Source organism: Ursus arctos, unplaced genomic scaffold (genome assembly GCF_023065955.2).
Source record: "Ursus arctos isolate Adak ecotype North America unplaced genomic scaffold, UrsArc2.0 scaffold_24, whole genome shotgun sequence".
NCBI lineage: Eukaryota > Metazoa > Chordata > Mammalia > Carnivora > Ursidae > Ursus > Ursus arctos.
Window position 1 is genome coordinate 40504320 of NW_026622919.1, and position 26708 is coordinate 40531027.

The window sequence follows — 26708 nt, forward strand, 5'->3', positions numbered from 1 at the left end:
CGCATCCCTGAGTGTCTCACCCGCCCATTGTGTATTTAGGGCAGTGAAAGGGGGGTTGGAGGAATGCTGGTAAGCACCCTGGGAGCATTGGGTTTTTTTAATCGTAAAAAAAACAGATTTTCATGTTTAGGTTCAGCTCTTGGGTGCATTGATTTCTGCAAGCTGGGCTTCACAGCACAGCAGAATTGGGTGAATGTTAACCGTTTTGACTGGCTTTGATTCCTTGGTCTCCCAGTAATTCACTGCTCCTTGGCAGGCACTGCTCCCTGTCTCCACCTTCAGTCTCCCTATGGGTAAAAATGGCCTTGTTCCCCACACTTTTAGACTAAGTAGCATCCCTCTTTCCAGAAAATATCCCTGGCACAGAAGGCCTGATTTTGTGCCCACTGTCAGGGGTCCATGGGCCTTCTGAAATCCTGCCACCACCTGGAAAAAATGATTCTCAGAGTTTCCAACAGACTTTTTCTGTTCCATAATCAGAGGGGGGTGTATGACTTTGGGCAATCTCTTTTCCTATGAGCTTCAGTCAGTTCGACTGTTAAATGGGAACACTAATCCCTACCCTGTAGGCCTGTCACAAGGCTTAACTGAGAACCAGGCATAAAGGGTCTCGAGAGTTGTACCGAATCGTTATTATGACTGCTTGAACCACTGTTAGGGGAGGAGGCTTGCTCCACAGCGTTGCCTGCACGCTGCAGTGTCACAGGGTTTGCGCGGAAACTGAGGCAGTCCTCCCGCTCTGCACCCTCTGCCCCTAGTCGCCGCCCGGACTTACCCGCAGGGCGTGGGCGTGGCTGGGGAAAGCCTGGGGGTGAGGCTACGCAGGCGGCTGGGGAAGAGTCCCACGTGACTGAGAGGCGGGGTGCGCTCCCCAGCTGCGGCTTCTCGGGGGCGGAGCTGCTGCAGAGCATCTCCTAGCTGGAACCGCGCTTTGTTCTTGCTGCCTCCTAGACCCGCCGGAGTCTGGGTCTATCCCTGGCTCCCCTCTCGCTCCTCCCGCCCACCCCCTGCATCTGGGCCCGCATCCCTTCCCCCAGAAGCTCCGTCCCAGATCCTGCCCTTGCCCCTCCCCCAGACTTCGGGCCAGCGCCCTTTCCTGGTAGGTAGCCTTCTATCCATCCCTCCCTCCTGCACCTTTTTCCCCTGGATCCCTCTCCTGTCCCCCTTTTCCCAAGTCCCGGGTCGCTCCGCCCCTCCGGACCGGGGATGTCCCCCGCAGCCCTGGGCCCATGGTCCTGACCCTGCTCCTCTCCGCCTACAAGCTGTGCCGCCTCTTCACCATGTCCGGTCCCCGGCCAGGCGGTGAGCGGCTAGCGGTGCCGGGGCCGGACGGGGGCGGCGGCGCGGGCCCGTGGTGGACAGCGGGCGGGCGCGGGCCGCGCGAGGTGTCGCCCGGGGCGGGCACCGAGGTGCAGGGTGCCCTGGAGCGCGCGCTGCCCGAGCTGCAGCAGGCGCTGTCAGCGCTGAAGCAGGCGGGGGGTGCGCGGGCCGTGGGCGCCGGCCTGGCCGAGGTCTTCCAGCTGGTGGAGGAGGCCTGGCTGCTTCCGGCCGTGGGCCGAGAGGTAGCCCAGGGTCTGTGCGACGCCATCCGCCTGGACGGCGGCCTCGACCTGCTGCTGCGACTGCTGCAGGCGCCGGAGCTGGAGACGCGCGTGCAGGCCGCCCGCCTGCTGGAGCAGATCCTGGTGGCTGAGAACCGGTGAGTGTGCTCACGGGCTGAGGGGAGAGCGCAGGTTGCTGTGGGGCAGCAAGGGCGGTCCACAGCCCGGGTCTCTCGTGCGGCTCGCACTGTGCCTTTTCCCGCCTCCCCTCACCAGATCCCCGCACTACAGCCCTGTTGGGTATCAGCGTGTCTATTTTACAAATGAGGAAAACGAGGCTTGGGAAACTTTCGTGCCTTGCCCAGAGTCACAACACAGTGTGAACTGAGGGTGCAGCCAGGATTCACTGCCAGGACTTGCGGGGTGACGAATGAGACAGGGAGATAAAGAATGGAGTGACAGGACAGGAATCTGTCCCTGGTTCTGAGGATGGAGCTGGGATCCTACTGCCTGGCAGTGCTTGTGCTAGGCTACCTTCTCTCTGCCACTGAGAAAGGAAGAGAACACAATGCTTAGGAAATGGGGTAGGAGGAGGGGCAATGATCACTGAAATGAGTACTGACCTGAGGTTACTTGCCCCCTTTATGTCAACCCCAATCCACCTCCTGCTTCCTCCTTCTCCATTTTGGCCCACGTAACAGGCCAGACATGATCTCATTCTGCGGCTGCTAATGGGAAACAGAAGGTTTTCTAGTGGGATCAATGGGTGAGAGAAGAGGAAACAGGTGAGGAGCTAGGCAGGGGCGAGTGTATGTGTTCTCTGTCCCTTCCCCACATAGAGCCAAGATACAGTAGGGGGGATCCAACTGGGGCCTGCCTGCCCCTCTCTTGTCTGCCTCTTGGGATCTCCCCTGGAATATGAGGACCTTTGCACTCATTTCCTCTCCCCTCCAATGCCAGAGCAGACCAAACTGTCGCACGGTAGTCACATGCTGAATTCTCAGGTCTCTCAGATTTAGAAGGGTTTGGGAAGGGTCACTTTCAATTCATGCAGCTTTCACAAGTGCAATGGCCATGGATTAGGGGTGCTTTCCTTACCATTTTCAAAAATTAAACAACCTTGTTGGTGGTGGAAATGATACAACTGTCAAAAATGCATGAATGAAGCAATTTAAGTTGGGAGAGCAAGTTAGGGTTCTGCTTAGTCAACAAGTCATTAATTTCCCATCTACTATCAATCATCAGTACATTTGGAGGGCTAGCAAACAGAATGGGTGCTTACTGGATTTGGTGGACACAGGGTGGCGGTATACCTGTTAGCCTGGTATGTGGGGTGTGGCAGCTGTAATTAGAACCCTTGGGGAAGTGGTGCAGCCAACACCCTAGGAAGAGGAGGGCTGCAAGATGCAAACTGCACTGATACTTTTCAAGGTTGAAAATAACTACACTCACCTGGTTCAGAATTACGGCGGGAGGAGTCACACCCACCATTGTCCCTGGTATGAGGAAACCATGAGCTGGTGCGGACAGCACTTCAGGACCAAGGACAGAGCTCAGCAAGCCCGGTGGCCATCAACTTTTTTTCCCCAAAGAAAGGCAGAATCTCCTCAACCTTTAGACTACTCTGGGCTGAGGCTGGAAGGGAGAGAAGGGAGGTGACACACTGAGAATTTGTGTTGATGAAATCTTGCCCTTCCTCATCAACCAACCTCCTCTTAAAGAAAGTTCCTCAATCAGTGCACCCACTCCTTTTCCCATTCCCTTCTTCTCAGGGTGCTACTACACCCATTGCCCAGGAACCTAGGTCACAGTGTCCCTCACCCCCAAATGCCAAGAGAAGTCCAACAAGGTAGGACCCGCTGAACTTGGTCCCATGACACCAGTGAGGGCCCCACGTGACTGCTAGCCTTTTAAATGTGTAGCCCAGAACCATTAGGAGACCAAAATTAGGTTAAGTGGTTTAACTCAGGTTAAATGGCTTTCCCAAAAATATGCAGTGAATAAGTGGAGGAGACGTGTTTAAAAAATAAAACAGAAAGCTATTGCATATAAATTCAAAAAGTGCAAAGGTACAAAAAAGTCACACACTTAAGAATTTTTCTTTCTACCCAGACCCCCTTTGGACACAAATGAGCAAAACAAGTTTCTTGCACAGTATGTGCTTCCAGAGAAATTCTATGCATACAAGGATTTACACATATATGTATATTATATATACATATATGTGCGTGTATGTGTATGATTTCCCCGCTCCTTTGGAACTGGGATATGAATCCAGACCCATAGCCTCTCAGGCTGCAGAAGCTGGGAGCTGAGTATATAGTTCTTACAACAAGAACATAGTTCAAGTTCTGTGAAGGTGCCAAGTGCATAGGGAAAGGGGAGAGCTGGGGGTCAATAGACTCAGAATAAAGTTCCTCTTTTTAAAAAATTTAAAAACGGGGCACCTGGATGGCTCAGTCAGTTAAGTGTCTGCCTTTGGCTCAGATCATGATCCCAGGGTCCTGAGATCGAGCCCCGGGTCGGGCTCCCTGCTCAGCAGGGAGTCTGGTTCTCCCTCGTGTTCTCTCTCTCTCTCAAATAAGTAAATAAAAATTAAAAAATAATAATAAAAATTTTAAGGAAAAAACAAAGCCAAAAAAGAATAAAGTCCTCTCTGAATTGATATTCCTGAGCAAGCCCTTCCCTTCACTGGTCCTCAGGAAATGAGAGTATTGGATTAGATTATTGCTTAAACACATCCTGGTTCTGGGGCGCCTGGGTGGCACAGCGGTTAAAGCGTCTGCCTTTGGCTCAGGGCGTGATCCTGGCGTTATGGGATCGAGCCCCACATCAGGCTCCTCCGCTATGAGCCTGCTTCTTCCTCTCCCACTCCCCCTGCTTGTGTTCCCTCTCTCGCTGGCTGTCTCTCTCTGTCGAATAAATAAATAAACTCTTTAAAAAAAAAAACACACACATCCTGGTTCTGATAGTCTCAGGGTTTATGTAGTCAGATTGTTCTGGAAATACAAAGTATAGATGAAGGATCTTGATCTTTGAAGACAGACAGATTCAGGCCCCAGCTGTGCCTCTCACCAGCTGTGTAACTCTGAGCATGTCATGTAACCTCCCTGAACTTTGGCCTTCTCATTGGTAAAAGGACCAAGTGAATGATTAGAACCCACCTGTTTTGGACTTCAGGGGAAGCTCAGAGATCAACTCAGCAAAGTTGTTGTGACATGTTATGGGCTCAGCTGGGAACCACAGTGGACACAAAGTCACAAGCGTCACTGTGATGCTCACTCGGCAGGGACTCCATGACTGGCTGCATCTCTTAAGTCTTTAGGGGTAATGTCAGTTGTGGAAGACATCATTTGTGGAGGTCAGGAGGACAGAAACCTTTCACCTCTGCCTGGAGTGTGGCGACTGTCTTGTCTGCTCTGCTGGCATCCAGGCTCCCTCCCTTGGACTTCCCTCCCAAGAGCAGTCAGAGTGTTTCCTAAAACCCATGCAAGAGCAGGTCACTCTCCTTCCTGAAGCCTTTCAGTGGCTCTCCATTTGCCATCAAGATAAATACAAATGCCTGGATAGGGCCCAGAAGGCCCCCAGTACTCTTTCCCTACTTTCCCCTTGAACCTTCCATCTCAGCCACTAGAAATGGCTTCACTTCAGTGTGGCTGAGGTGGGGAAAGTCCCCAAGAGCTCCCAGATACCTCCAAGCCTTTGCATACATCTGTGCCTAAAATACAATCTCCACAATCTCCCCTTCTCCTCTTCATGAATGTCCCACCATCTTTCCAAATTAATGCCCTAGTCACCCATCCAATATATCTAATGCTTGTCTTTTTATCTGTGTCCTGGTCAAATCTTTTTTCTTGTTTTGTGTACATGTATTTGTTCATTTACACAAATGGTGCTGTGTTATATAGCACATTCCAGTTCATACTTTCACCTGCTCAGTATTATGTTTTTAAGATCCTTCATGTGCCATGGTATCATCTGTTCAGTGCCTTGTAACTGCTCCATAGTCCTCCAGAGTGGGCACCTGCCCATGTTACTGCTCCACTCTCCCAGGCTTGACACCAGACTGCCGCCATCTTCCCCCACCGCAAACAACCCTGCAGTGAACAGCCTTTTCCGCATTCTTTTGTAGATCTGTGACAGTTCCTTAGGGATATAAACTCAAGAGCCCCAATTTCTGGCTCATATGGTACATATCTCTTTAACTTCACCCACGCATCCCAGCCTGCTTTCCAAATTGACTGCCCCAGCACGCACCTCTACCCACAGAACTTCAGGGTTTTCATGGCCCCACACCTCGCCAAACTTCTTTGTTACCCAGCTTCTGCTTTTTGCCTATCCAATACTCGTAAAGTGATAGCTGGTTTAATTTTCACTTCTCTGATTACTAATGAGTTACAGCATCACTTTATTTCCTCGTTAACATTTTAGATTTCCTCTTTTGTAAATTGCCATTTATATCCTTTGCCATTCCCTATTGAGTATGCTGCCTTTTTCTTGTTGACTATTGATATATTCTATATATGAATCCTTGTTGCTTTTTTATTTTTCCTTGTCGGTTTTAAACATTGCAAATATCTCTGGCTTTCTTTCTATTCCTCAAACATGCCAAGCTCACCAGCCCTCAGGGTTTTTGTCCTTGCAGTCCATTCTGCCTGTTATGCTCTTCTCCCAGACACTTGCAGGCAGGAGTCTCTGGGTATCGTACTCTCAGATGTCCCCTCCTCCTCCGCCCAGGCACTGTCCATTACATCACCCTTGCTTGCTAGCATTAGGGCCATATCACTCTTGCCCTGTTCACTCATTGTTCACGTGCGTATTGTTTGTCTCCATATTAGCTGTGTATAAGTTCCAGGGCCTCTTAGTCACCCTAGCACAGTGCCTGGCACACAGTAGTTCCTCATCTGTCAAGTGAATGAATAAATACACCCCAGTCACACCACATGGAGTGAGGAGAGGTTTGAGGGAAAGGCTAAGAGGGGTGTACTTCGAGTGATACTTGAAATGATAATAAGTTAACATTTAGTGAGTCTTCCCCATGTGCCAGGCCCTGTGGGAAGCACTTTACATGGATTATCACATTGGTTCTCATAATGACCCTTTGGGGTAGGTATTCCTTTTATCTAATTTATGAGATGAGGAACTGAGGTAGAAGGATAAAGGAAGGCAGTCAAGGTCCCACAGCTTTCTAGAAGAAAACAGCTCCCAGGGGATCTTCTCCAGAGTCAGGGCTCTTAACCAGGACACACACCGCGGGGGAGGAGACAGCAGTAAGGGAGTGTAAAGGTGTGGCCAGGATGGAGCACTCTTACAATCGGAGAAATCTGTTCCTTGCAGGCCAGGAGGTGGAAGGGGGAGGCAGGGAGGATAATGCTCTCCCTCATATCCTTTATGACACTAGTGAGGCCAGAGAGGTTAAGTGACCAGGGCGTGGCCAACCTCCCCGGAGGCACCACCATTCCATCGTCTGTGTCCCACTTTCTTTCGGTAGGGACCGTGTGGCGCGCATCGGGTTGGGCGTGATCCTGAACTTGGCAAAAGAGCGGGAGCCGGTGGAGCTGGCGCGGAGTGTGGCAGGCATCTTGGAGCACATGTTCAAGCACTCAGAGGAGACATGCCAGCGGCTGGTGACGGCCGGTGGCCTGGACGCCGTGCTGTACTGGTGCCGCCGCACGGACCCGGCGCTGCTCCGTCACTGCGCGCTGGCGCTGGGCAACTGCGCGCTGCACGGGGGCCAGGCGGCGCAGCGGCGCATGGTGGAGAAGCGCGCCGCCGAGTGGCTCTTCCCGCTCGCCTTCTCCAAAGAGGACGAGCTGCTGCGGCTGCACGCCTGCCTCGCGGTGGCGGTGCTGGCAACCAACAAGGAGGTGGAGCGCGAGGTGGAGCGCTCCGGCACGCTGGCGCTCGTCGAGCCGCTCGTGGCCTCGCTGGACCCCGGCCGCTTCGCCCGCTGCCTGGTGGATGCCAGTGACACAAGCCAGGGCCGTGGGCCCGACGACCTGCAGCGCCTCGTGCCGCTCCTTGACTCATCGCGCTTGGAGGCGCAGTGCATCGGGGCTTTCTATCTCTGTGCCGAGGCTGCCATCAAGAGCCTGCAGGGCAAGACCAAGGTGGGTGTGGGGGGGCGGGGGAGGGAGGGGCAGGATTTAGGGTCTAGGAAGGCTTCCCGGAGGAAGTGACATTCGACTGGGAGGTGAAGTACACATAAGAGTTAGGTGAAGCAAGGAGAAGGATGAGAGACCAGTCACTGGCCCTGAAGGCAAGACCAAGGGTTTTAAGCAGGGAACCCAGGCTTTTACACAGACTACCCTGGCTGCAGTGCGGAAATGGAATTGGCAAGGGTGAGGTTGGAGGCTAGGCAGCCATGACTGGGACTGTTGGGAAGGTGGGCTGGAGCATGATAGAAGAGGCAGAGAAGAGCAGACAGATCCCAGAGGTGCTGAAGAGACAGAATTAGGACTTGTGGCTGGTTGGGTGAAGGAGAGGGAAGAGCTGAGGGTGACTCCTGGCTTTGGACACAGGCAACCCCATGAGTGCTGGCACCCGGTACTGAAATAAGGTTAAATGGTGAGAGGTTGCCGTGGGGGAGGGGAAGAAAGTGAGTTCACTGGGACAGGTTGAGCTTGGGGTGCATGAACAGTGACCATTTAGGGCACCCCAGTGGGCTATTTCATCACGTGGGTCTGGAATGCAGGAAGGAGATGGAGTGCAGAGACAGAAGCTTGGGGGGGCAGGACATCAGTGTGTTGACTGGATAACTCCCACCTGTGTCCCAAGAGGTCTTCATGCCCAGGGCCTGATCTGAAGCTTTTGCCCTCAGCTTTAACTTGCTGTGTGACCGCGGCTAGCTGCCTTCCCCTCTCTAGGCCTCTACATGCTTCCTTTTTAGCCTCTGGAAAATTGAAGAAGCGGGACACAACAGTTTTACCCTGCACGTGGACCTAGTAATAGTTAAATTATCCAAAGTTTGTGGGTTTTGTTTTTTAAATATTACAGAATCAAGATTATCCCTATAACATCCCTCTCCCTCCTTTGCATTCCTCTGGGGGTCTGGGAGTTGGTGACAGCTGGGACACAGGGAGTGGTGGGCACCACACGGACCACCCTGGCTGTACCACAGCTGTCAGGTGGGCTGCTCAGAGGAGAGTGTCTCACAGATGATTGTCACCTATTGTATGTGTCCCCACAGATTAAAAAGAGACTGTTGTGTTAGGGGGTCTCTTAAGGCCGTTTCCAAGGTCTAATGTTCTAGGAGCTTCTGATTTTCCCCTCTATGCCCCAGAGTTGGGCCATGGGAGGACTGCTTTATAAATCAGATCATTCTGCTTTGGGAGAAAAGACTTGAAGTAGGGGGTGAGGACAGGGCCTGGGCAGCAGCCATGACCATTAGCTGTGGCACCCCTTTTCCAACAAGACCAAGTGAATGCAGTTCAGTAAAGAGATAGTCAGCCCCCACTCATTACCCTGCAGTGTGCCAGGTACAGGACTCCAAAGGTGACTAAAACATGACCTCAGCTTATCGTTCAGGGGACCCTGCATTATCAACTAACAACAGTGGCATTTAGAGTACAAGGCCTAATTGGAGGTATGGGCCAATCTGTGGGTAAATCAAAGCAGGCTGCATGGAGGGGTGCTAATCAATTTGGATTCCACCGGATGACGAGGATTCCCACAAGCAGGCTGGAAGAACTAAAGGTCTGGGAAAACTGAGCCCAGAGGTAGGGGAGCCTTACTGGGTGGGTGTCAGCCAAGTGTGGGTTGGAGAAAGGGGAGATGAGCTGAGAATGGTGGGCAGGGGCTGCACTGTGCCAGGCCTGGCAGCCATACTGAGAGCCCAGACTTCATTCCAGGGAGATGGAAGCTGTTGGAGGGGAGACATGAGGGCAAGAGTTGAGAGAGTTTCAGGAGGGGGAATTCAGAGAACTAGGTGATATATTCGATGAAGGCAGGGCTAGGGCAGATGATGGGAGTTTCAGCGCTGAGAAGAGGGGAGGGACTGGGCACATTTGGGGATGGCTGGTGAACTGGGGGACCCAAGACCCCTTCTCCCCACCCCACCGCCAGGTATTCAGCGACATCGGAGCCATCCAGAGCCTGAAACGCCTGGTTTCCTACTCCACCAATGGCACCACGTCGGCGCTGGCCAAGCGCGCGCTGCGCCTGCTGGGCGAGGAGGTGCCGCGACCCATCCTGCCCTGCGTGGCCAGCTGGAAGGAGGCCGAGGTCCAGACGTGGCTACAGCAGATCGGCTTCTCCCATTACTGCGAGAGCTTCCGGGTAGAGCAGCGCATCCCAAGGGCGCGCGGCCGCTAGGGGTGCCCTGGACAAGGCAACAGCGCCCCCTTGCGGCCCGCACGCCCGCGGCGCCAGGGGTGATTTTGGGTGTGGGAGCCTGTACTCAACCACTTTCGGGGTTACCCATCCGCCTCCCCCATCGCCGTCTCCAGTTCCCTTTCCTTGCATCTTATGCGTGGGGTCCAACGGCTGAGGAGGGGAGCCCTTCCTTACATCTGATCCCTCCCCCAGGAGCAGCAGGTAGATGGCGACCTGCTTCTGCGGCTCACCGAGGAGGAGCTCCAGACCGACCTGGGCATGAAATCCAGCATCACCCGTAAAAGGTATGGCGCCTCCTGCCCGCCAGGCCTCACCCTCTGCCACTAGCCAGTCCCAGGTGAGGACCTCAGTGTCCCCTTCTCCCCTGGCTGCAGATTCTTTAGGGAGCTCACTGAGCTCAAGACCTTCGCCAACTACGCTACGTGCGACCGCAGCAACCTGGCTGACTGGCTGGGCAGCCTGGACCCGCGCTTCCGCCAGTATACGTACGGCTTGGTCAGCTGCGGCCTGGACCGCTCCCTGCTGCACCGCGTGTCGGAGCAGCAGCTCCTGGAGGACTGCGGCATCCGCCTGGGCGTGCACCGCACCCGCATCCTCACGGCCGCCAGAGGTCAGCCTGCCCACCCGCGACCCCACCCCATCCTAGCCCTAGCCCTGGGAGGTGAGGGGAGACACGTGGTGGGGCCGCGAGCCTCACTGAGGGTGGATTGAGCACAGAAGCTGTGCCAGACTGGATTCCCAGGATGCAGAGATGAATATGGTGCACTTGGCCCTCAAGAAGCTCCTCGTCTGAGCTGCGTAGGAGGGTGGAAGGCAGGCAGGTATATCAACAGGTAGGTGACCACAGCAGGAGGCAGGCCTAGGATTCCAGGGGCAGCTGGGAGGAAGCGCTGCCTACCCGGTCTACCCAGGTCTAGGCATTTACAGGATGCCCAACCAGGTCCCAAAGGATGTATGGGGAGGGGGTGCAGCAGGAAGAGCCGCCCACCTGGCAGAGGGAGCAGTCTATGCAGAAGTGGAGCTAAGACAGCAGGGAGGGTGCTTACAGGGGATAGGGGTGGGAACACAGGGGACTTATGCCTTTAGCCAACAGCTCACCAAGTATGGGTTCTGGAGGCACTTTAGGGAGACCACTAGGGCAGAATGGATTCTGGGGCTCTAGCACCCTTTTTACTTACTAATTTATTATTTAGCTAAAATTTATTGCCAGTTACTATATGTATTAAGCTTTAAACATACTATCTCATTAATATCTATATTCATTCTAGCAGTGGGTGTTAATTTTTTTTTTAAGATTTTATTTATTTATTTGAGAGACAGGGTGAGAGAGCAAGGGGGGTGTGTGCAGAGGGAGAAGCAGAGTTACCATTGAGCAGGGAGTCGGTCATGAGGCTCAATCCCAGGATCCTGGGATCATGACTGAGCCGAAAGCAGATGCTCAACCAGCTGAGCCACCCAGGTGCCCCTGGGTGTTAATTTTTTTAATCAACTTTTAATTTATTTTATTATTTAAATTTTTTTGAGAGAGAGCATGAGCGAGTGAGGGGGGAGGGGCAGAGGGAGAGAGAGAATCCTCAATTAGACCCCCACTGAGCACAGAGCCCAACTAGGGGCTCAGTCTCACAACCCTGAGATCATGACCTGAGCCAAAATCAAGAGTCGGACACCTAATGGACTGAACTACCCAGGCGCCCCGCCATGCACGTTTTTTAAGTGGAGGCAGTGACCCTGGATTGGAGACTTGGATTTTAGAGAGACCCCTCTAGTGGCTGTGCAAACAGACTGGACTGGGCAAGGGTGGATTTAGGGAGACCCCTGAGAAGGCTGAGTTGGGGGCCTGGACATAGGGAGGGCCCTGGGGCTGGAGCCCAGGATGTTTAGTCGGAGGAATCCAGAGCATGGAGTCAGGTGTCGTGGAGGTCTGTCTGTTCTGTTCACTGCTGTATCCCAAGCACAAACGGTAGTGCCTGGCACACAGTAAATCCTTAGTAAATATGTGTGGAATGAGTGAATGAGAGGTAAGGGGTCGGGGCCCGGGTTCTGGCTGTGATGGGAACTAGGAAGGTGGGGCAGGGGGAGGATTTGGGATGTGTTGGGTTTACAGTGTCTGTGGGCAGCTGGCCATTCAGGTCTGGAGCTCCGGAGAGAGGGCGGGGCTGGAGGTGCGCATTCCTGTCCCTAAAACACGATGCCTGCCTTCTGAGAGGGACTCACCAATAGTGAGCAGCCTTCCTTCCCGTAGGCCCGGCTGTCTGTCTCGGTGGCTCTCTTTTGAACAAGCCAGGGAGCCTGCGCCTGGCTGGCCTGCGCTGAGAAGGTTGGGTGGGCAGGGGATGACGTGCCCCATGGCGAGTGATGAGGAGAGGCTGCCCTTACCAAGCTGTCACCTGTCTGCCTCAGAAATGCTACACTCCCCGCTGCCCTGCACTGGCTGCAAGCCCAGCGGGGACATCCCAGATGTCTTCATCAGCTACCGCCGGAACTCAGGCTCGCAGCTGGCCAGGTGAGAAGGGGCAGGCAGGCGGGCGCGCAGGCAGGGGGCCCCGCAGGCAGGGGGCCTCGCGGCCGGGCCAGGGCAGTGACGCGGGACCTCTCACCAGCCTCCTGAAGGTGCATCTGCAGCTGCACGGCTTCAGCGTCTTCATCGATGTGGAGAAGCTGGAAGCAGGCAAGTTCGAGGACAAGCTCATCCAGAGTGTCATGGGTGCCCGCAACTTCGTGCTGGTGCTGTCGGCCGGGGCCCTGGACAAGTGCATGCAGGACCATGACTGCAAGGACTGGGTGCACAAGGTAGGTGCTGGCCCCCATGGTCTCAGCACTGGCCTGTGGCCAGGGGTCAAGGTCCTCCTCCCATTCCGTCTCATCCGCGCTCCCCAGCCACCTCCGCGGCCCAGCCGCAAGGCAGGAGCCACAGTGTGGGCTGTAATTGGTCTTTAGCAAGTCCCTTAGGCTCTCTGGGCCTCAGTGCTCTCATTAGGAGAATGGGGATAACTTGCCTGCCTTATTCACCTTGTGGGGATGGTCGTGAGGGTCAGAGAAGGACAAATAACCTCAGTGAGGGAAGAGGGGCAAGAGAGCCTAGCGACAGTCACAGTGGGATCACGAAGGGCACAGAGCTGTGCGTTGGAATCCGAGCTCTGGCCTTGGGCAAGTTACGTATCCACAGTGAGCTTCACGTTTGCTGGTGTAAAGTGGGAGAAGTCTCGTCCCTGCCTCCCTAGGATATCTTTATAAGAATTAAAAGAGCTAAAATCTGTCAAGTCCTTAGAATGCCTAGTTCTATAGTAATTGGTCTATAATGGCAGGAATTATTCTTGTAATTAGTGTGAGTGCTTACCACTGTTTAATTAATGCCAGTGTGTCTTCAGTGCCTGGCACACGCTAGAAACTTACCGAATACTTGCAGAATGGATGGATGGATGGATGGATGAAATGGGTCCATATCACGTCTGCAGGTTACTAATTATTAATCAGTGAGGGATAAGGCAGTGATCTGAGATGGAACCCTTGTCCTGAAGCCGCTGAGGAACCGAGAGTTGCCCAGACGTGGCTAGATTGTATATGGGTTGGTGTCGCTGCTAGGCTATGTAGGTGAACCTCTTACTCACCATAGGAGCCTGGAGAAGAGGGAGAACAGTAAGGGCTAGAATAACCAGGGAAGGCTTCACAGAGGAAGCAGAACTTGAGAAGAGTCTTAGGAATTGAGGTAAGTGGAAGAGAAGGCATCCCAGGCAGGGCGACTGCACGAGCAGAGGACAAAAGTGGGGCCGAGGCAGGTGCAAACTGGTAATTGCTTACAGATGAAGAAGCTGAGGCTCAGAGAAGTAGAATGCTCTTTCCCCTGGCCCCGCTGGTATCGAAATCTGAAGAGCTGGGCTCTGAACTCCATCGATCTGACTCCAAAGCCCATGCTCTTTCCCAGCACCTGCCTGTGTCTGAGGCTCGGATCTGAGGGGGTGGTGGGATAGGGCGGGATTCAGCTGACACCAGAAATGATTGTCTGCATCTCTTCCCAAGTCCATGTCCAGGGACATCATGGTCATTGCTTGAAATCAGCCCTGGTGGGAGTATTTACACAAAGGAAATTGGTAAACACTACAAATCAGGGATTTGTTTGGTTGGTTGTCCCCCCCCCCCTCCCCGGCCCGCAGAGAGTTATTTGTTAAACATTTACCAGCACGCCCCTGGGGCGCTGGGTGGCTCAGTCGGTAAGCGTCCAACTCTTGACTTTTGGCTCAGGTCATGATCTCAGGGTCGTGAGCCTCTCCTGTCGGCTCCACACTGGGCATGGAGCCTGTTTAAGATTCTCTCCTGGCCTCTCCCTCGGCCCCTCCCCACTGGCTCTCTCCTTCTCTTAAAAACAAAAACAAAAACAAAACTACAGAACCAGTTTGCAGGCTACCTAAAGGCTGGGAGAAGACTTGTGTTTAAAGCACTGGGAAAAGGGATCCCACAAGGGCAGTGAGGCCAGGCCAGCAGTTGTCGGGAGAAGGGTCTGGCTGCACCGTGCATCCAGACCAACTGTGGGAAAGAGGGCCAGGCCCTGGAGGCCATGTTTTAGGGGCTGAGTACTGGGCTTGGTTGGCTGTTGGGACAAAGAGACACCTGCAGGATCATGGGTTGATGGCCCAGAACAGGTGGCAGGCGGCCTTCTGGGATAAAGAGAGAAATAGCTGACCTCCATGCGAGATCAGACCTTGCCGTGCTTACTCTGTATCCCAGATGCCTACAAGCATGTGTGGTATGAAGTAGGCTCTTGACGAGTTTATGGAATACTTGAACCAGTGGCCAGAGGAAGCTGAGATAACTGGGAAGGCCATACATGTCCACGAGGTTCACCAGGTCAGAACACTCGACTCTAATCAAGTTTTCATTCTTAGCCTGCTGGATGACCTTGAACAAGCCATTTTCCTCTCCTGGCCAGACTCTGAGTCTATGCAACGAGCATTCTGCTGTCTTGGGTTCTGGTAGTTCTGGATAAAACGAATGTCTAAAGGCTCTCAAATCAATTTGTGCAGGATCAGAATCCATACAAGTTCTCAGCAGAGAGGCAGAGGGCCTGGCGGACAGCGCCCTGGGCTTGGAATCTGAAGGCTCGATTCAGAAGCCTGGCCCCTCTTGGGCTGGGCATTTGTGTGACTTGGGGGCAAGCCCCTTCCCCTCTTGGGCTTCCTTCTTCTCATTCATAAAATGAGAGGTTCCCCAAAAACCAATCAAGGTTGGAGTTATGCGGGTTCTTTCCCAAGGGTGCTTGATACCCATGCGGCAGCCTGCATCGAGGGAGGAGGGGTGGCGGGGTCCTCTGCCTTGGACCAGTTCCAAAGGCTCCATCAGCCTTCCTTGGTTGTTGTTATGCTTCGTTGCCTCTGGTTTTAAAACTCCTTTCCCCGAAGCCACATTTAGCGGGTAATCAATATAGAAAACCACAAGTGAACTGCACTCAAGAAAGTGCAATCCCTGAGGTTCCCCCTTGAAAGGAAAAAACATTCAATAAGCACTTACCAGAGCACCCATTAATAGTAAGTAATATCCTCAGAACCACCTCGTGAGGGAGGTTTATTACCCCCTTTACAGAGGAGGAAATCCTAACACCTGTGATTGATTAAGCACACGCCACATGCTGGGCGCTGCTCTAACCACTCACCGCGGGACATGGCAGGTATCCCCCCACCAGAAGAGAAAACAGAGGCTTTGAGGGCCCATTGGTTGCCTCACGCCACAAAGCCTGTGTCAGAGATTCAGTGGGAACCCCAATCTCATGATTCCAGAGTGCGGCCCCTAACGACTGTGCTATATTGTCTCTCTCATTCATTCATTCATTCATTCGTTCATTCATTCATTCATTCATTCATTCCAGCCATCCAGCCATCTGTTAAGTATTTGGCAAGGGTTGACTATGGACAAGGCTTTGTGAAAGATGCTGAGATAAAAGATGGCTAAAAACCAGACATGATCCCTGTCTTTCTGTCTGGTGGGGAAGACAGATATTAAGTAAATTACTCTAATTAAGTTTGCCACTGGAGCGTGTGCTATAGAGCCTATGAGAGCCGAGCTGAAACCAAGAGTCTGATGCTTAACGACTGAGCCACCCAGGAGCCCCCAGTTCAGTTCTGATACTGACTTATCCAGAGCAAGTGTCAGACTACAGAGAGTTAAGGGCTCAGTCCCACATGTCTGTGCTCACTTGAGATGTCTGAGAGTCCTGGGTTCCCAGACTACCCGCACTTCTGTCTGACCTGGCTAGCCATTCAGGAGTTCCCGTGACACACACATCCCCGCCCCCCCCCGGCCAGTTCAATAATTTGCTAGAATGACGTGCAGAGCTGAGAAAGCACTTAACTATTTCTGGCTATATAACTCAGGCACATTCAAATGTAAGCAATGCATAGGGCAAAGGTATGGGGCGTGGGGCACAGGCGGGGAGGCACAGAGCTCCCATGCCCTCTGCAGGCCACCCTCCCAACACCTAGATATGTTCACCAACCCACCCCATCCTTGGGGGATTTGATGGAGGTTTCATCATGGAGGCATGATTAAGTCACTGGCCATTGGGGAGTGAACTCAATCTCTAACCCCTCTCCCCTCCTGGGAGGTGTGCGTCTGTGAATGTATGTGGGATACTTAAAATTTCCAACGTTTTCATCATAGCTTGGTCTTCCTGGCAAGCAGCCCCAATCCAGAAGCTAGCTAGGCACCTGCATCCCCAACCTCCAGTCATCCGGGGATTCCCAGCGTTTCAGGAGCTCTATGCCAAGGATCTGAGGCAAAAACCAAATATTTGATTTTTATTAAAAAACAAGGGGTGAGGGAGAAGTCAAAGCGGACTTCAGCACCAGCACCCCTCTCAGTGTCTGTCTGGCCCCAGGGTCACATGGGGACCCAGGTCTCTTCCTCCTCCCCCGTTTCTTTCTGCAGGAGATCGTGACTGCTTTGAGCTGCGGCAAGAACATCGTGCCGGTCATCGATGGCTTCGAGTGGCCTGAGCCCCAGGACCTGCCTGAGGACATGCAGGCTGTGCTCACCTTCAATGGCATCAAGTGAGGAGGGGGGCGGGTACGCAGCCCCCAGCCAGGAGCTCCCCCTGCGCAGCCCCCTGACCCACCAGGCCCTGTGCCCACAGGTGGTCCCACGAGTACCAGGAGGCCACGATCGAGAAGATCATCCGCTTCCTGCAGGGCCGCTCCTCCCGGGACTCGTCGGCAGGCTCTGACACCAGCTTGGAGGGGGCCGCACCCATGGGCCCAACTTAACCAGTCCTTTGTTCCCAAGCCCTGCTGCGACCCCCATTTCCATCGTCCCTCCCAAAGAAGCAGCTCCTCAAACTGGCCTCTCTCAGCTGCAAATACCCCCGCCCCAGTCCCTTCTCAGGAAACGGCTGTCGCTGTGCCCGCACCCTCGCGGTCCACCTCAAACCCAGCCTCCCCGGCGTCTGGAAAGGGAAGGGAAGCCAGGCATTGGGGGTGCTCAGGGCCAGACCCCACCCCCTGGGGCCCTGCCATCGGGTTCTCTATCTCAGGTCTGGAGACTGAGGGTTTGCGGCACACGACAACCCCTCCTGCCCTGACAGCAGCCAGCTTGAGTGGAGGAGGGCGGGCAGCCTCCCTCTGACAAGAGTTCGGGCAGCGCCCACCCCTCTGGGCTAAGCAAGGGCCTGGGCCCAACAGCCAGCCGGAGATGGGGGTCCAGTGATGGCTCTCCACCTAGATCGTGCCTGGCTTCTGGCCTCAGCGCTTCCTGCCACCCTGTGGCCTTGACCTATAACCACTGTGCCCTTAGCTGGCCTGGTCCCCAGTCCCCTCCCAGCCTTCCTGAGGTGCAGCCCTCTTAGCCACACCTGGGGTCAGGGTCGGCCGAGCCAGCCCTCTCTCCGGCTGGCCTGCAGCTGCGGTCAGCTTTGCTGCACGCGCCGGTGCAAGGGAGCCGCCTGCAGGGGCCTGGGCCTGGGCCGCCGAGGCTGTCTCAACAGGCAGCTAGCCACCGTCCACATGCCTTGTTGCCGTGCCTCAGTTCCTGCCGGCCCGGCTCAGCTGGTGCCCCAGCCCCTCCCCACCCACCTGCTCAGGGGGCGGCCAGGGGAGGCACCCCCTGTGGCAGCAGCAGTCCGCTGGACAGAGCCCGCAGCAACACGGGAAGAGACAGGATCCTGAACGAGGGTGACGGGTGCGTTGGAATCACCTGGGAATTTTGCTAAAACTGTGTTCAGGAGACCTGGGTGGGGCCTGGGTTTCTGCCTTTCCCACAAATTCCCAGGTGAGTGGATGCGGATGGTCAAGGAACGACACTTTAACTAGCGAGGCTCTAAAACGCAAATCCCTCCCAAATCTTTGCCATCCCCCACCCCCCAGGCCACTTCATGGTTCCTGCAATCACCCGAGCAACCCCACCTGGTATTATCTCCCTGTACAGAGAAGGAATGCCATTTCCCAAACCACCGGTGGCAGCCCCAGGACCCAGCCTGGTCTCCTGGTGTTCAGTCCACTGCCCGTCCCGAGAATCATCCTGGAGGCTGTACCCTGGGCAGGGCTGTGGCTCTACCCACAGCTGGCTTCTCCTCTGCCCCAAGGGTCTGGCAGTGGGGGATAGGTTTTCACCAAAAAAGTCTGGCCCCAAGAGCTATACAGAAATCGACAAGCAGCCATGTCCCTCTGCCCCTTTCTCCACTAGGGCAGGAGAGCAAGAAAGTACCCTCCCTCCTGGAAACCCAGGCTTTAGCTAACGGGGTCAGCTGGCCTGGTACCTCAGGCTGGCTCAGCTTCCAGAGTCGCCTCCCACACGTGCTGGCCAGCTCACGTGCAGCTCTCCAGCCACATCGTCAGAGAGTCAGAGGTCTCACTGCAGGCTTGGGATGCCTTTCTTCTACGCCCCCTCCCACCGAAGATTCGGTCTTTAGCAGGTCCTGGCCCCAGCTCCGGCTTTCACTGCTCTTGACCCTGCCTCCTTCAGGCCACAGGAGCGCCCACCAGTGCCAGGCTCTGGATGCGGAGGTGATGGAGGCGGACTAGACATCGCCCTCCCAGAGCAGCAACAGCAACAGTACAGTGGGATGGGTACCCTCCAGGGGAAGCTTTCTGTCGTTTTGTCCCTGATCAGTCCCCCTCCCTCCGCGGGCAGTATTCAGGGAGGTTGCCAGGCCCTTTCTTCTGTTCCTACACCCCACCCTCTACTGCTGCCCCTTTCTGTTTCTGGGGAATTGGAGCCCAGCCTCCAACCCTGAGGTGATGACCCCCCCAGCCAGGCTTGGCCCCATAGGGCTGGTCCTGAACCAGGGCTGGTCCTGAACCAGGGCTGAGAAACCGCCTCCCCCCCCCCACCCCCCAGCCTGTGACCTACTCTGATGTGGGTCTGCACAGTCAGGGTTTTCTGCCTGGCTAGGTTGTAGTTGCTGCCCCCAAGCGGGGGCTGAGTCAGCTAGGTCCCTACCCGCCTCACCCCAGCCATCCCCGGGTGCTAAGGACTGCTCAGGGACACCCAGAGATCAAGAAGTCCAGCTCCAACTCCTTCATTCTTCTCTCCTGCCCAGGAAGAGAGGCATCTCATTCTAGAACGTATGAGGTGGGAAGGGTCTCAGAACGTCATCTAATCCAGTGTTTCCTAACTTGTCCACCTGTGATCAGACAATTCAGGGCACTGCTGACTTAGCCCTTTGGAGGAGGGCTTGCTGAAGGTCACAAGCGAGCCAGAGGCAGTGCCCAGAGTAGAGCCCAAGCCTGAGGCCAGCCCAGAACCTCTTCCCAACCCTCCTCACGGCCTCATGCTGGGACAGTCGGTGGAAGAACCGTATTCCTGTCCTTGCTTTGGTCTCCCCATGACAGAGACCGTGAGATGGGAATGTGGCAACAGGCCCAGGCTGCAGAGGCCGCAGCTGACCCCGGTCTGCCCTGCACTGTCCCCATGGCACCTGTGTGATTTCCCGGGCAGGGGAGAGAGAACGAGGGTAGCAGGCAGACAAACCCTGTGGCCAATTCACATCCGCAGTCGAGTGCCACATGATTTGGGTCTGTAGTGGGGCTGGCAGCCCTCATCAAAGCCAGTGCCTCAATACTGAATCCAGTTCCGCCTTTCAGCTTCTGGGCCAGGCTTCCCTAACAGCCTGGAAAAGGGCCCCTCGTTCTCTGAGAAGCTGGGGCCCCTGGATCATATCGGGGAGTCAGGCCCCTCACCAGGTTCCCGTTGAGCGGCAGACGCTCATGGACTCAGCACATGGCCCTGCTGTAATGCGAGGCAAGGGGAGCGCTGGAGGGCTGAGCGCTAACAAAACCTGACTGCACCTGGGCTGGGGGAGCCGGGTCGCCCTGTAAGGTGCCTTCAGGGAATGGATCTCTGAGGGACCCTCGGGAAGGGGCTCTGCCCCGAATCTCTACCAGCCTGATGCCAGCCCAGCAACCCTTCAGCCCCTCCAGCGGCTCAGGAGAAGAGAATGAGCAGTCAGATGAGGTGTGGCTGGCCCTGCCTGGCACAATCTCATGGCAGCTCAGGGGGCTCCTGCCCAGCCGGGAAGCTTGCTGCTATCTGACCTCTGGCGGGCAGACTGGGAACGGGAAAGCAGACAGCCCCAGAGCCCAATGCCCTGGGGGCTGGAAGGGTCACTGCAGTGTGATTTATATGGCTTTATTGTGATTGGCACTGCTAAGCTCAGAGGATCAATTCCCAGCCAGAGACGGCAGCACTCTCCCTCCAGAGGGCACCCAGCCCCTCGCACAGCCTTCCCCCTCAGAACCATCCAACGATGCTACACCCGAAACAGCGCTGTGAGCGGTGCGGTTTGGGCTGAAGCAGTGATGCCAGCCCTCGTGCTTCCACCGGTCCCCGAGGTGTCCCTCCATCGGGACCTCTCCTCTCCCCTGGAGGCTTCTCCGGGACTGATGGTAGAAAGGGCGCACCAACCCCTGTTCCGAACGGCGCCCCCACCGCCTCCTGGAGGAGGACTGTCTGGGTTAATTCTAGATTAGAGTCCTAGGCTGGCAAGCCGTCTAGCTGGACCGCTCTGTCCAAGGTAGACACTTGCCCTCTGAGGGGAGGTGCCAGTGTCGCTGTGGGCTGGGATCCAGAAGCATACTTTCAGTTGCTTAGTGTTCACTTCGCTCCCTTTGCCCTCTGTCCTCCGGTCCAGGCAGATCAGGGACTCTGAGGAAACTGCTGGAATTCAGAGCGAGGATTAGTCTTTTCCAGCACCCTGTGAGAGACCAGAGAAAGGGTTCAGATTTGACGTGGGGAGACATCCTCAACTCTTAGAGATGGGACACAGGCTTTATGGGGTGGGCAGGTACAGGTAGGTATTCCCTCCCAGAGCTACGAGGTGGAAGACAAGGCAATGTCCAGAGACAGGGCTCTGGAAAGCCACTCTTAAGGCTACAGGGGAAGAAGTGAGTCAGGCTAGCCTGGGGCCCAGTTGTAACTAGCTGAGGAAGCTCTCCAGGCTTCCCATTAGCACGTTTCTGCCACCATACTTCCATCTGCAAAATGGGAATGGAGAAAGAGGGGAGCTGAGGGAGAGAGCACGGCCTTGCCAGCATGCAATGTTAGCCTGACCCTTCCCCTTCTGCCCCTCTGCCCCTCTGCCTTGCCCCTGGGGAATAGCTCCCAGATGATTAGACAGCTGTCCGCAAGGGGAGAATCAGGGGGCATGGTCCCAGGAATGAGCTGGTTGGGAGGAGGAGAAAGAGGAAAACTTTGGGATAAAGGGCATTATGATCATGGGTCAGAGCCCTGCATTACCCAATCAGAATGGCTGGGATGAAGAGGAGGCCGGCTCCCAGAAGGAAGGGGAACCCCTTCATGAAGTTCAGGGTGGCTGGGTAGAGCGAGTTGAAAATGCCAGAAGCCATCAGCATGGCCAAGCTATTGGTGCAGGCCACAGCAGAAAAGAGAGCACCTGTGAAGATAAAAACATCACACTCTGGGGTGTGAAAGACCTAGATTCAAATCCCAGCACCCCTAGCTCACCGCCGTGTGACCTGGGGCAAGTCACTTAACCTCCGAGTCTCACCTTCCTCAATGATAAATCCTACATTGTGTGTTGTGATACGGATTCAGTGAGGTCCCGCATGGAGAGCAGTTGGCACACGGGCTACCACACAAATGGCTGTTATTAAATCCATGTATTCAAAGTATATGTGATGTCTTCTACCAAAAGCCGCATAAAATGGGTTTTGGTTAATCCCCTCTGGGAATCATCTCCTGTTTGGGATGAATTGCTGGCTTAATTCCCAGTTCCAGCACTTATTATCTGTGTGATCACCAAATAAGTTGCTTATCCTTCCGGGTTTCTGTCCCCATTCTGTTAAACAAGGATAATACCTACTTCATAGATTGGCAGCAACATTAAATTCACATGTAAAGCATCCCTCACAGGCCCGGGCCTCTCTGGGTACACTGAAGGTGCTAGAAGAAAAGCTTACTGAGTGAATGAAGGTACATGGGTTCTGGGGGGCAACAGAACGAGCCCTCACTGGGCCACATATGGCACCAGATCCTCCTTCCAGGGCAGATGAGGGGGAAATGGATGAGCCAGATATTTCCAGACTAGAGTCTAAAGACCCAGGGGCCTGAGAAACTATTCCCTAGAGATATGCCAGCAGAACCCAAATTTTGCAAAATGAGCAACAACCCAACAGAAGCTGAGTTTGAACTCTGTCAGAGCCGGAAGGGCCTCGTCATCAAGAGCAAACCACTCATGTTGCAGAGACAGAAAGGGACCTGCCCAAGATCACACAGCCAGTGGGTGACAGAGCCACGACCAAAACCCGTATCCCCGGACCTGCTGCTCTTAAAAACAGAGCTGGGTTTGCATCCTAGCTCCACCACTTACTGAGGGACCTTGGGTGACCCGATTTAACCCTCCGGGTGTCTGCTTCTTCACCTGTCACTCGGGGACAAGGAAATATCTAAAGGTTGTTTCTTCCTCTGAGCTGGCACACGGGCCCTAGTGCAGTAGGGAACCCTGGCATCATCACGTCCTTTTTACAGACGGAAAAGCTAGGGTCTGGAGAGAGTAAATCCTGTGCTCGGGTTACCCAAGAGAACAAGTGTGCTCTGACAACTGCAAATTCCAACCCTGTGACCCAAAAACCCAAGGCACTGTGGTCCTCCCCCAGCCCCACGCAATTCGACAGAAGTGCGTTTGTCTTGGCTGTTAGCTTCTCCGGGCTGGGGGGGAGGAAGGTAAGCTGCCTCCTGGCTCGCAGCTGCTCCCTGCCCAGGTCAGGCAACACTGGGCATGAGGAACCAGACACAGGTTGACCCTGGCACTCACCGTGCTCTGACTCGCCCACCAGCCTGGACAGTTTGGCCCGGATGATGGGTGTGGTGACTAATGACAGGAACAGGAGCCCATACCCTGCAGAGAAAGAAACAAGAAAATGGGGTCAGGGAGAGGGGGGCCCAAGCACCCTCCATAGCAGAGCTCCTACACATCCGCAGCCCACGTGGGACTCAGGCTGGACACAGGAAGAACTTCCTTACTGGTGAAGGACAGTGACCAAGGAGGGACGGAGACCACCTTTCTCAAGGCTTGACCTACCCACTACCTCTTTCATGAATGAATGCTGATTTCCCACCAATTATGTTCTTGCCAGAACACCTCTTGTGGTCACAGCAGCCACCACCCACCCACCTTGCACTTCGAAGAGAGAGGGCAAGGCACAGAAAACAGGCATGGGCTTTGGAGTGGGCCCCGAGTTCCTAACCCGACCCCATCGCTTACTAACTGTGTGGCCTTGGACATCACTCTTATCTGTGAAAGGACAACAAAGCCTTCATCACAGGATGGTCTGGGGTGTACAGGAGGCTGAATAATGGTCCTCCTAAGATATCAGGTCGTAATCCCTGGGATTTGTAAATGCTGCCTTATTTGGAGAAGATGTGATTAAGGATCCTGCGGTGAGGCGATTTTCCTGGACCGGATTGGGCCCTAAATGCAATCACATTTAGAAGTGGGAAATGGAGGGAGGTGTGACAGAACAGAGAAGGCACACAGAAGAGGAAGAGGCCATGTCACCACACACGCAGAGATTAGGGTGACGCGGCCACAAGCCACAGAACGCCGGCAGCCGCCAGAAGCTGGAAGAGGTGGGGGAGATCCCCTCCCAGAGCCTCCGAAGGCAGCGTGACCCTGCTGACCCCTTGACTGGGGCCCAGTGATACGGACACTTCACTTCCGGCCTCCAGAACTGTGAGAGAATACATCTCCATTGTTTTAAGCCATCCAGCGGGTGATAATATGTTACAGCAGCCCTGGGAAATGGATAGATGACGTAACATCTGTGCAGAGCGCCAAGTTAATGCAAGTTCCTTTTCCCTTTGCAGTTTACTCATGCGCTTACAAGGGTTCTTTCCTAACAGTTTCTCTCCCTCGTGTGCCCGCTGCCTCCTAGAGGACGGGATCCTCGAAGTGGGTACGAGGCAACCCAGGGCCCCTTTAGGTGTCAGCCCTGCAGCCCCACTCCGATGAGGCTCCCCAGAGTAATGACAGTGTCTCATCATCTCTGCACCCCCGAGGGCACTGAGCCCAGCACCGAGGCCACGGGAGATGCTGTGAGCAGAAGAGGAGGGTACCTGGTCCCCTGCAGCCTCACTCTGCAGGCAAGCAGCCAAGTTAAGATATCTGTGATTACTGATCCGCTGACTTTGTAAACAACACATTTTAGGGCTCTATCAAAATTAATCTGTCCCTTTAAAAAAAGTTAACTTCCTCATTCCTGGCCACCCTTCTCCCACCAAAAGAAGAAGCGGGAGGAGGAGGAGGGACAGGAGAAGGAGGAGTGGGGAGGGAAGGGGAGAGGAAGAGGAAGAGAGGGAGAAAGAAGAACTAAGGCAGGCAGGAATTTGGTATCTGTGGTCTAAGAAGACTAGCTTTCTTTTTAAACTCAAAGAAGCTGACCAAGGATAGTTGAGGTAGGGCCTGGGATTCTTATCAGAGAAGTGAATATTAAGGCATTAGTGGCACGGACTTTGTTTAAGAACACCATAAATATTGGCTGTGGGAGGCTAAGGAGTGAAGCAATTAGTGTATGAGCCGTACTTGTGTCTTTTGCTCTATCTTACTAATGCTGTTTACAGTTGACATCGTGGATTAATTACCGAGGCCACTGAAGGTCTGTGTTTTCCGTCTAACAAAGATAGCATTTTTACGAAGTTTCTTCGTTGTCTGTCCTCCAGTGCAGGCAAGGAGCCTAACAATATTTCTAGACACAGGCACAAACCACATTTAGGGGCAGTGAGTGTCTAACCCCCAATTTTCACCCAGCACCTTTGGGACAAACTGTCCCTGAGCCCACACACTTTACCTGTAAACATGAGGGGGGTGATAGTAGCAAATGCAAAGACCACCATCCCCAAAATGTTGAAGGCCAGGCCAATCTCGGCCACCCAGGCGTCAGCCAGGCAGTGCTGCAGAAGCCGCAGGCCCAGCAGGCTGGTGAGGTAGGGGAGGTGCTGAGCCGCAGAACCGTAGCCGATCAGCTTGGAGTCCCAGCAGAGGGGTTTGCTCAGCTCATAGAGGGTCAGGATGTCCTGGGCCCCAAAGTGTACAGTGACTACCGTGAAGACGGCCAATGAATACAGGGCCAAATGCTTCCTGGACTTCTCTGGGGCTGGAGTCACGTACAGCTGGACGATGGATCGGTGGTGACGGAGCGTGAAGAGCCGGGCAGGCGTTGGCTCCTTCACCGTCTCACCAAAGCAGAAGGCTGCATAGAGAGTCATGGCTATCAACAAGGCCAAGGCCAGCCAGAAGGGGTTGGCATAACCCTGGGCCCGGAGCCAGTGGCCCCCCAGGAGGCTCGCCAGCATCCCTGCCACCCCGATGCACGCTTCCAGCAAGGCCATTCGCATGGTACGGCTGCGGTTGGAGCTGACATCTGCCACGGAAGCAAAGCTTGCGGCCAGAAGGCCACTGAAGTCCCCAAGGAAAGCGCAAAGGATGCGGCCCAGCACGAAGTAGCCGACGTGGAGCTGGAGCTGCACCACAAAGATGGACACCACCGCCTGCAGCAACAGGCCCAGGGAGGCCAGCACCAGCAGCGGGCGGCGGCCCACGCAGTCACTCCAGGCACCCAGCAGGGTGGATGAGAAGATCCCCACCAGGAAGCCGCCCAGGTTCATGTAGAGGGTCCAGTGGGAGGTAAGGGTCTCCACTTCCTGTGGGGACATGAATCTTAACCAGGTGCTCTTCTTCACTCTGGGTTGCCCACCCCGCAAACCATCACCATCCTAGGAGATACAGGGATGGGGACTATCTTTGGAGCCCTAACCCTCTGAGGCTCTTTGTAAAACTCTCAAAAAACCGGCCCTGGGTGATGGGCGATGGACCACGATCCCATTCCCTTACTTCTACTCCTTTGTGTTAATCCTCACGGCCTCGCCTTACCTAGAGAACTTTAAGCATCCCCCAACCTGCAGTGGTCGCCCAGGCCCCAACTTTGCTCTGGCCCCGCCCACTACCCAAAATCCAGCTGGCCCTCTCCCGGACGCAGGCCCCGCCCCCTCGGCTGCCCCCAAGCTCCAGCGCTGGGCCCACCCGGCGGCCCGCTCGCGCTCCTCCCGCGCCGCTACCTTCATGATGGGGTCCGCGCTGTGGTTGCTGCAGCTGCCCCTGTCGCGGGTGCCATTGTAGCCGAGGTCCGCACTGAAGCGGTGCCACAAGTACTGCGTGGTGAGCGGGCCCTGCAGGACCAAAGAGAAGTTGGCGAGGAAGACGAGCGGCTCCACGGGGCCGCGGCACAGCACCGCAGGCCCACGGCGCGCGCGGGCCTCGCCCGGGGGGCTCGCGCGCCCCTCCATGCGCGTGCGCGTCAGGGTCTGCGCCGGACGGCTGGCTGGGCTTTTTGCGCCTGC

General features: G+C 54.9%; 2 protein-coding genes across 2 annotated transcripts; one reads left to right on the forward strand and one right to left on the reverse strand.

Moving 5' to 3' along the window:
• Positions 1-959: 959 nt before the first annotated feature.
• Positions 960-21982, forward strand: SARM1 (sterile alpha and TIR motif containing 1). Its single transcript, XM_048212364.2, has 9 exons — positions 960-1699; positions 7033-7651; positions 9606-9818; positions 10068-10159; positions 10250-10485; positions 12276-12378; positions 12476-12665; positions 16791-16912; positions 16996-21982. Exons 1-9 carry the CDS (start codon positions 1230-1232, stop codon positions 17123-17125), a joined length of 2175 nt encoding a protein of 724 aa, XP_048068321.1. The 5' UTR covers positions 960-1229; the 3' UTR covers positions 17126-21982.
• SLC46A1 (solute carrier family 46 member 1) lies at positions 20468-26708 on the reverse strand. The gene is made up of 5 exons (XM_026517701.4): positions 26427-26708; positions 25160-26012; positions 23128-23211; positions 21591-21747; positions 20468-21048 (listed from the first exon to the last, which is right to left on the reverse strand). Exons 1-5 carry the CDS (start codon positions 26652-26654, stop codon positions 20991-20993), a joined length of 1380 nt encoding a protein of 459 aa, XP_026373486.1. The 5' UTR covers positions 26655-26708; the 3' UTR covers positions 20468-20990.